The following is a 10,666-nucleotide window of genomic DNA, read 5'->3' on the forward strand; positions in this document are numbered from 1 at the left end:
ATGCTTGAAGTCAAATGATCCATGTATATATTAGTCTTTAAAAATGGCAATAATGATAGTTAAGAGGTGACACTTGAAATTCTTTAGCATCTGTTCCAAAGGGGAGTATAAATCTCCTTGAGGAAGGTGGTATATTTGGAGCTTTGTAACTTAAACCCATGAGACTGGGTTTCATGACAGGGTGCTTTGTGTGTAAAAATAGGTTAGTAGAGGGGGAGCAGGAAGCCCTGCCATGGGATATTGAATAGTTCCATTTGTTTCATGCCTCTGGGTTTAAGTCATCATATAATCACAGTTATGACATGAGTCAAGCATTATTTTATCTTAGTCCTCCATTAATTCAATTATGCATCACCTAAATCTAATCTAAATCGTTAAAAGTCCAGATGTAACAATGATAATGAAGCTGTTTTGTACAGTGAGTCTACTGAGAGCATCTGCTCTGAGAATACATTCAAATATTTACACTAACGTTTAAAAATATGGTGTCAGTCAGAATTTTAAAATGTTTTGGAAAGATACAGTAGAATGCAGTAAAATGGTAATATTGTGAAATTGCAACTTAATTATTTTGTATTTTAATGTATTTTAAAATAATAATTTATTCATGTAACAGCAGAGCTGAATTTTCAGTAATATGCAGGTTTGGTTTTTAGGAAATCATTTCCTATTATCAACAGTTGTACTGCTTACTATTTTGTGGAAACTGTGACACTGTGAAATTTAACTGTGAATGGAAAGTTCAAAAAAGCAGAATGTATTTGCAATAGACGTTTTCTGTGAAAAAAAAAAATATATATATATATATATATATATACTGACTCTTGAACATAAGTGCACGTCAGTGTTTTGACAGAACAAACCGAGATTAAATGTTGGTTTTGTAATTTAATAAAACTTTGACGTCTGATTAGACAATATAGAATGTAATGTTTTATTTCAAATATTTACAAAAAAACCTTTCCGGGAACACCATATTACCAGAAAAAAAAAAGAAGAACTGGGCAACTGGTGTCTTTTTTTAAGTTTGCAAACTGAGGTATTAAGGAGCAGGTCAATTTTATTAGATCAGAACTTTTGATTTGATGAAATCCACAAAAAGCAATGAAGTCTTAACAGGTTGGCGATAATGATATCCACAATGGCCGTTGGCGAATGGTAGAAGCATATCGGGGTCATCTGTAGGGGTTTCCTAGCTGTTACTGGAGTATAAGACTCCAAGGGTGCACATGAGAACTGTGATATCTCTTAAATGAACTAAACTCCATCCTCTTTTCATCTTACTCTCTGCTGACGAACTAGAGATGGGATAAACACAAAAAAAGATCAAATTCAGTGTTACACCAAAAACCCAATGAATGAAAAAATATTCCTGTTTAGGCTACAGACAAGAACAATCTAAACAATAATATGAAAGACACTCACGGATATCATTGTTTCTGGTGATGGCTATCGCGGCTCTTGCACGCGGGCCCTGCTGAGTGAAGTGATAACCAATCTTTATGATGCTGGGGTTGTTCTCCAACATGGATGCAATCTCCATCTCAACTGAGTCGCCTAGTTTCTGTCTCTGTGAAAATGCACATGAACAATTTGGCTTTCAGATTTAAGCACAAGCCATCAGATGTTTTTGGAAGGAGTGTTTTAGTCTCTTACTTGGTTGTCGATCTTGATCTCAGTCAGGGTGGAGTTTTCCTCCAGTGCCTTGATGATGGCCATCATGCCTTGTGCAGTAATGAAGTTGGACTCAATGTTGAGGCTCTGCAGGGTAGTGTTGGACTGTAACATCTCAGCTATAGCCTGACTCACGGCAAAAGAGCAGAAGAAACAACTTACATCAGGTCTCCATAATTTCAAAAGAGTTGAAAACTGATTTTATGAAGAATATTAAGAATAACTATTGATTAATATTTGGGGTCAGTAAGATTTTTTTTTTATGTTTCTGTTTCTTATGCTCACCAAGACTACATTAAAAAATAAAATAGAATTTTAAAATAAATGTTTTCTATTTTCATTTATTTTAAAATAATTTATTTTGTGAATTTTTAGCAGCCATTACTGCAGTTTTCAGTGTCACATGATCCTTCTAATATCCTGATTCGCTGCTCAAGAAACATTTCTTCTTATAGCAGCATCCTTACTGAAAAACTGTATTATAATTTTTTTTTATCATACTGACTCAAAACATTTGAACTTTTGTGTATATAACTAAACTGAATACTTTTGATCAAATCTAACAAAAAACAAACGCTACCATTTGAGTCTATAAAATATATATTTTACTATTATTGACAGCATTTTTTAATTACTCAAATTCACATATGCTAAGACTTTCGATTGAAGCAAATGAATGAATGAAATAACATTAAAAACACAGGCTCCAGGACTTACATGGGCCACGGGGTCATTACTGCGTGTCCCAGCGATGCTGAGGCTAAGCACATGTGTGTTTTTCTTCATAGCCTCAAAAATCGCTTTCAGGTTTGGGATGGGAATGTCCTACAGCAACACAAACAGTCGTCACTATTTCTTTCTGCTCATGCAGAGAACTGCATCAGTTGTTATGATTAATTATCTAATTAAGTAAAAGTGTAACTGAAAGTGTAATTAGGCAGTCTGTTTATAATATAAATGTTATGTCCAGTCTGTAATGTGATCATAATGAGGCAGGAGTATAGTTAGCATATTTACCGGGATATTGTTAAGGTTGACCTCCTCCACTCTGCTGTCGTTTTTTTGGATGCAGCGCAGAGTTTCCTCTACGTCTGTGTCATTAGGAGGCTCTTCAGGATAGACCTTATACACATCTGGTTTCACCACACCTAAAAGAGTATTGACCAGCTTCTAAAGAACTATTGTGTATACTGAAGTGAAAAATCCAACAAAAATGAAAAAAAAAAAACACATAGAAAACTTTTGTTTGACATTAAAAGGTTCAGTGTGAAATGTGCTGTATGCAGACATACTGTTGATGCCTTCAGTGTTGGCAATCTTGCCGGTGGTGTTCAGGGCATCATAATATTGCTTGTTGCTCATGAGTGTGTACATTCCCAGGATGGCTGTGAGGATACAAGAATCCCATTAGATAATGACATACACTTTAGATAATATATTAAATATAATTTAATAATTAATATTTTAATAGTTTCATATAAAAATATAATGATTATTATAATAATATGTTGATAAATTTATAATTAATACGTTTTTATAATGATAAATTTATATTATAATATAATTCATTTATAATTTTAAATTATATAATAATTAATACATTTTAATTACTCATTTAAATATTACATATTTTGATTAATATTATTACAAATTATAAAATAAATAATGTTATACATATAAATATAATGTTTTGAATTAATCTTTTTTTAAATCAGTTAATATTTTATAGAATACATTTCGAGCAATACTTGCACAAATCATTTAAGCTGCACTGCAGAACTGACTAGATATGCATCAGATAAACTGTAAAATTTCATATGACCGCCAGGTGGCGCTGACTAACCAGTAAATCCACTATAAACTCCAACTCCAGGTTTCGATTAGCGGCGATTGGACTTACAAAAAAAGTTACAGTAGGGCAACAGGAGATACAATTGGGATTGGGATAGACCAAACCTTCCCTTTGTACTATAGCTCTAATTACATATTCAGATACAATAACCACATTAAAACCACCAGCACTATTTAGAAATCAGCAAAAGCAGACTCATCCATTAAATCACCCTATTGACAGTTAAATCCTACACTGGACGTGTTCCAGAGTTAAAACTGTGTTCTGAATGAGGGCTCTGGAAAACTGCGGCCAGTGACACACTCCAAAACTCCACAGCTTTAAATGTCCTTGATGGCAAAGGTTTGTTATTAAGTGCTCACAGAAGCTAGATGAAAATTAGACTGTTGACTGGTTTCCATCACTTTAGTATGTTAAATTAAGAATAGTGTGAATTATTTGTGTCTCAAGTTGCAGTTTTAATAGAAGCAGTAAGCTAAGTGATATTTATGCTGCCTACACACAATCATAGAGTGTTTCTAGCTTACAGAGGACTTGTAGCCAACCCAACACAGAAGTGCAAACATTTTCACTCCATCTCTGCTCATGTTGACTGGTTGGCTGTTGCTCATTTTATTTTGGTGAGCTGCTGAGCTTGGGGAAATAGATACTGTGTGGTATAATTCTGTGCATGACCTACACACCATTCATAGTTCCACTTATAAGTCAGCTAGGCTGCTTCTTTTATATACATACATACATATATATATATATTGTCATACATTGATTGTACAACACAAATAGAGCAGATTAAATTAGAAGGGGTTTGATTGACAAATGTCATGCACGGGGTATTGTGATCAGCTGTTTACAACAGCAAATAGAGGATCAGTCCTTAGTCAAGGATCAAAATTTGGATTACAGTCAGAGCTGTTACAGGACATTACAGGTTTAAAGTGAGGATTAGTTTTAGAAGAGTTTTAATGCCTATCCGGACCGGAAATCATAAGTTGTTTTATATCATGTGAAAAGAATCAACAGGAACTGAGTAGAAATGGGATGCCCACCTGCAATGTCACACATTTCAGCATCTGTTGCATTCTTCAGTGCTTCCTCCAGCTCAGGTTCCAGAGTGATCTGTTCCTCCACAGGGATTTGTCCTGTTCCTGGTTTAGGGACAAAGGCTTTACCTACAGACAGCAGAGAGAAAGAGAAATGTTCACTTCACTCACAGCTAAAATGCAAGCACATGAAAGAATTAACCAACCAAATAATGACATATAATATGATAAATAATTAATTATTCCTTTTAATTCTATTAAAGCTCAGAATTTTATTTTAAAATATGCATCAGATGATGACTAATAAATGGCAAATATAACTTCAGTAGAATATTTCAAAGCACATTTGTTTACTAAGGGTTTTCAGATGTTAGATATTGGAAATGTCATGTTACTATCAATCCAGTGGTGGTGGTACCTCTCTTCTCCCCTGTAAAGGGCACCAGGTCGTCTCTGTCCTTATGGTCCATGGCCTCCTTCTCCAGGTAATCCATCAGGGCGAAGCGATCAAAGGGGCCTGTGGGACTTTTCTTGGTATGGTCGCGTTGACGGAACCCGGCTGGAAGCATGGCATTCTGAAAGATCAAGAAAATTATTGTTTAAAATGATTTCTGCTTTCAGAACTCACCCATTCACGTATGCACATTTGACCTCTTCATCCTTCCAAAATCAAGTTTAAAAAAATCTGTACTAGAAGGAATTATCATAAACAAACTTTGTTCTCAGCACAGCCAAGTTCAACAGCAATTATGATTAATCATAACACAGCTCTCCAGAATACTTGATTCTGATTGGTCAAACAAAGCATTCAGTAGTCATATATTTTTGAATATACCTTAAACAACTGATGATCACACACTATCAGACTTTGAAGCAGTTCTGAACACAAGAAACTCACACATAAACATGCGCCTCATTTCTGGGAGATGTATGACAAATGAAAACTGTGTTTGAAAGTCTGTGACCATTATACACTACACTATTTCCTGTGAAATCTGTGAACTCAAATCTGCAGCCTGATTTTAAGCAACTTCCAGACAAAAAATCGGAGTGAAATTCTTGGTAAAAGTTGTGTGGTGTATTTCAGCCTTAAGTTGTAATCTACAACTGGTGTCTACAAATGTGCATGTGGCAAAACATTTCAAATTCTACTCAAATGACACCTAGCCATGCTTTAGTTTCCAACAGTTGTTCAGCATAGTACCTCAGGGTCCATCTCCTGTAGTTCATACTCCAGCTGATCCAGCTCTTCGGCGCTGAGGCCCCTGAGGATGGCATCCTCGTCAATGTCTCGGGGATCGCTCTTAGACATGCTTGCTGCTTGATGGTACTCTCAATTCACAAAGCTCGCCCAAAGACAGCAGGCCCTGAGAGAGAGAAAGAAAGAAAGTTTAAGCCAGAAACTTGCACAAAAAATCATGTTTTACAGTATTTGGCTTGCAAATAAGGCACAATAATGGCTGCTTGCTTTATTCAGTCCCTCAATGCTTTCTGTAGAAGTAAAAAAAAAGGAAAAACATGTTTTCCAGTCCAAGTCACTTTCAGCCTGGCCAAAAGAGCCAGCCGCTGAAAGGGCATGATAGGGAACTGCTTACATTGTTAAATGCCACAAAGCCCAGCTGAATTAAAAAGAACAAGGCTAGTATTTGTGTACAGGAAGGGCTTTTGGGGTCTGAGGGTACAGTGTACTTGGGAACAGAGTTGGGCCTTTCTGACAACATGATCGTATTACAGTAGACGCGCCGATCATATGGGACATGAGGAAAGTACTCACTGCTTCTTTCATTCCAAGGCAGAGAGACAGAGAGAATCTTGACTATTTTTAGTCCCTGAACAGTAACGCTTTGGTTTTGGGTTACAGTAAGGAGGAGAAGGTTAGAACTGTGAGGAGTTATCACTGGCTCACACTCGTGAAGGTGGCCTGAGTTGCCGCCCGTCCGCCTCGTGAAGACTGATAGAGTCATGGGCTATTTACCAGTTTCAGGCCACCACACCCAAACTAGATCTGCAACACAAACTACAGACAATACAGGTTGTGTAACTGACCTAAACTCATCCGTCTGTAACTACATGTTGGAACATGTTACAATATGGTCTTGTGTAATTATTACAGTGAAATATTTTATATTATGCATAACCTCACAGCACTGTATTAGATTTATACATAAGAAAAAAAAACTTACATAAGGATGTTTTCTCTGAAAAAAGGCCTCAATTTATCATGTGATTCTACTTTTCAAGTAAATTGATCCAAGGTTTTTTTTTTTTTACTGAAAGATTTTTGCATGTTTGCACATATGACTTTAAAGATGCTTTTGTTGTGTAAATATTTCTAATCAAATTACTTTTAGACTGTTAGTCAAACTGTGTTTACAATCATGTGGTAAAACCATTTGGACACCAGTGAGGTAATGGGTTATAAATATATGCTAATGAATATTACAGCTAAATATCACACAATGAATCACAAGGGTCTGTTATGGTTCTGCATTCTTCATACACCTCTTATTCTTGATAAACAAAATAAAATAAAATTTGCAGATTATTAGAGTTAGTGATGGCTGATTTCACCTTATGGAAGAAAAAAAATCAGAAAGACAAATGGGTGTTCGAGTTTGTTTTGGGTGTGTATTTGGGGTTGTCTGTCTATCCTAGGTGTTAGACCGGAGTAGTGTGGCACTAATTTGTAAAGCCAGTGACACAAACACAGGATCAGAGAGCTAAGAACAGAAAATGAAAACGAATGATTGTAGACATCATTCAGCCCACCAAAAGTTTACTGACTCTAGAAACAGCATTACCATCACCAAACTCAGCCCTCAACTCATTTAAAGAATAATTATGAATCGTTTGCAGAAAATTATGTTGTTTATTGAGATTCAATTTCTTAGGAACGGTAAAGCTAGAAATTTGCTTGACATGGCTAAAATAGAACAATTGTTATATATCTAACTAATCTTAATCTCCGTTCTGAACAAATTCAAATTACACTATCTTTTGTGAGCGTCTAAATGACCTTGCCCTCAGAAATGGATAATGCATCTGACACCATTCTTTCAGGAACCTGTCAGTCAAGACTGATGGCTCGAGGATTATAAATAGCCTATAACTACTTTGTCTCTTTAGTCTTACAATAAACATACAGGTCAAAAGCAGGCCTTCTGCCGACCAGGTGTCATCTTTTTGTGTTGTGCACATATCCCAGGAAAGATCGGCTGTCTGCCTGTTCCTAACACCTGTTCTCACAGCTCCCAAGTGACACCAACTCAAGCCTTAAAAGTATTAGCTTAGTTTCACCTGGTCAGGCTCTCTAGTTGTGATGAGGTTTTTGTTTTGTTTTGTTTTTTTAATTAGTCCTTCAACGTGGAATCTTTGTTATTTAACTGTTACAAGCCACTGTCACAACCATTTGTCAAATGGAAAGGTTCCATGGATGTTCTTCATGGAACCAAAGATAGCAATAAAGAACCTTCATGTTTAAGACTGTAATGGCATCTATGGATCCATGAAAAACCTTTAACATGCATGGAAACTTTACATTGCAAAAAGTTATAGCGTATAAAGGTTCTTCAGACTTCCTTCTTCACACTAAGCAAAATAACTGTTCACTAAAAGGTGAACTCAACAAGGTTTTCTATCTATGGCATGGCTGCAAAAAAAAAAACATGCTTTTTATTTTGCATTTTTCTTGAAAAACATGGCAATTTCAAACTGCAAACTGACTAAACACCCCCAAAATCAATCTGACTCTTCAGACTGCTTTCCTTCTAGAGGCCATAAAGTTATTATTGTCCATATGACAAAAACTTTGGTTGGGTCTCAGAAACCCAATTCCCCCTCTGGTACTTCAGAAGGACACAGAACAAATTTCGCTCACTGACACTTCAGATACCCTATCACCCACCAGAAACACTAAAAGTGATTTTGCCAAGTGTCCAGAGCTCTGATGAGCCTAAAAAGAACCTTATTCAGATCCATATTTCAGTTATGGATTTTGATCATTCAGCATTTTCCAGCTGACACACAGCTCATAAGACCTCACACTATTTGTAGGTTGACTTCACCAAGCCTAACCACCCAAGTGTAAAATTCCAAATCAACCCTCAGATTAATTTTAGCTTCACAAGTCAGCTACTTCCAGCTGCGTAAATCCTCTCCGCTTGCAAAGCTGCAGTGTGCAGCAGTACTGCAAGCAAGGCTGGCTGGGAAAGTAAGAAGAAAATTCTAAGAACATCATGCCACCAAAGAAAGGATGACAATCAGCTGGTATTAAAAACTGTCATTTGAAATAAAATAAAGATTGTTTAATGATTATTAGGATTGTTGTTTTGACATGCACTCACATCAACAGGTGCATCTGCAGGAAGACTCTGCAAAAACACTCTTCTGCATAAAGCCTTAAACAAAAAATTATCCAACTAATCCTACAAGATCTAGAATCTCTAACTATGTATTAACTGGAACTTTAACTTTTACTATACACTTTATACTACAAACCACCCACAGGGGACTCTGTCCATGAACTACACTATACTAAACTAATTTCTTCAACAAAATCACCAGACCAATAATTCATGCAGTTAGCAGCTGACTGCAACAATTACAGCATTTTACATTTGAAACAAATAAAACAGTCAGTAAAAAAAAGGTAAATCCTGCTTACTGTATATAACTATATGCAGTGTCCAAAAAAACTTATATTGATGTTATCCTGGTGCTAAAAGAGACGCACAGACACAGATGATAGAAAGACAGTTAATGTGCTACCTACCCTCACTAGGACTCAGAGCTGCTGGGATCTTCTGTACAGCAACTCTATGTCTGAAATCAGAGAATAGCCCTCCGTCGCCCCCCTCCCCGGTAGCCGTTCCCCCCTTAAGCCCACCCTTCCTGCTATCTGGGTTGAGCTGAGACAGGGAAACGAACTACTCTTCATGAAGTTAGCATTTCATCATTTGGGCTTTGAGAGATTAATAACTATGAAACAGAGGGACAGAGAGAGACTCCATGTAGTCATCTGTTTGATTAACTCAGGTTTACTCGTTAAACGGGTAACATTTTAGTAGAGAGGAGTGACCTCTAGGGTAAAGAGGCCGTATTGCAAGTCAGAGAGACCCCGGTTTGAAGTTCTGCTGCTGTCTGTTTCGAGTTGAATGCCGAAGTTTATATATTGGCTACATTTAATAGTACTAGTAAGTGGGATCTTTCCAGCATGAGCACATTTTATAGATGGACATTTTTCTTAATTATTATAAAAAGTAATGACATCTAAAAGGCTGCATGACAGCAATATTTAATGCTGTTTTTGATAATATGAACACATAATAAATACCTATAACTACATAATAAATTACATTAAACAGTGCATTTAATAAATAAAGCATAAAGCAGACATTTAATTGAGCAATTATGAAATGAAGGAAAAAAAAAAAATTAAACAATGCAGATTATTGTACTTACAAATACACTTGGACACAGATTTGACAGCAAACAGTTCTATGTAGTTGTATGTCACCAAAGAACATTATTTTTGGATGGACGGACAGACAGACAGATAGATAAATAAATAGATTGATAGATCCAATTCTTGCATATATCCCAGTATGATTTATTCCAGTATAACAAAAGGGAAAATAATAAGACTAATATTAAAAACATTTTAAATAAAGATAGTTGTTTTACTAAGATTAAGATTAAATTGGAGGATTATTCTCACAAATCTACATTTTCTGGAAGACTGTTTCATGATCATTAAAAAAAAAAAATTACAATTTATGTATACTGTGCAACAGCAAAAACTGAGGGAAAAAATATGTCACAATTATTTGCACACTTATAATAACAGACTCATGTGTCTAATAATGTTCAACTACCGTAATTCACTGTAATCTTCTTAAGTTCCATAACAATCACCATCCATCAAAATTGTACTGGTAAGATACTGGTGTGCTTTATTCAGGCCATACCGACTAGTCCTGACAGCTTAAATATAATTAACAGAGGGATGTCCAAAGGCAGAACAAACATTCTAGAACAGTGACAGCTAGTAACACTGTATATCCCTTTTCACAATTTGGTGGTGCATCGCCCCTATTTGCCC

The 10,666-nt window shown here is 35.9% G+C and overlaps 1 protein-coding gene across 2 annotated transcripts; it reads right to left on the reverse strand.

Annotated features, from left to right (window-relative positions):
• Nucleotides 1–910: 910 nt before the first annotated feature.
• Nucleotides 911–9,456, reverse strand: LOC128030926 (tropomodulin-4-like). 2 transcript variants are annotated; one of them, XM_052619016.1, is made up of 10 exons: nucleotides 9,338–9,456; nucleotides 5,771–5,933; nucleotides 4,985–5,141; nucleotides 4,573–4,695; nucleotides 2,967–3,059; nucleotides 2,692–2,822; nucleotides 2,392–2,499; nucleotides 1,657–1,800; nucleotides 1,426–1,570; nucleotides 911–1,298 (listed from the first exon to the last, which is right to left on the reverse strand). In XM_052619016.1, exons 2-10 carry the CDS (start codon nucleotides 5,876–5,878, stop codon nucleotides 1,276–1,278), a joined length of 1,032 nt encoding a protein of 343 aa, XP_052474976.1. In that variant the 5' UTR covers nucleotides 5,879–5,933; nucleotides 9,338–9,456; the 3' UTR covers nucleotides 911–1,275. The 2 variants fall into 2 exon arrangements, with proteins under 2 accessions (XP_052474976.1, XP_052474977.1); XM_052619017.1 differs by lacking the exon at nucleotides 9,338–9,456 and adding an exon at nucleotides 9,230–9,336.
• Nucleotides 9,457–10,666: the final 1,210 nt, after the last annotated feature.

Source organism: Carassius gibelio, chromosome A16 (genome assembly GCF_023724105.1).
Source record: "Carassius gibelio isolate Cgi1373 ecotype wild population from Czech Republic chromosome A16, carGib1.2-hapl.c, whole genome shotgun sequence".
Taxonomy (NCBI): domain Eukaryota; kingdom Metazoa; phylum Chordata; class Actinopteri; order Cypriniformes; family Cyprinidae; genus Carassius; species Carassius gibelio.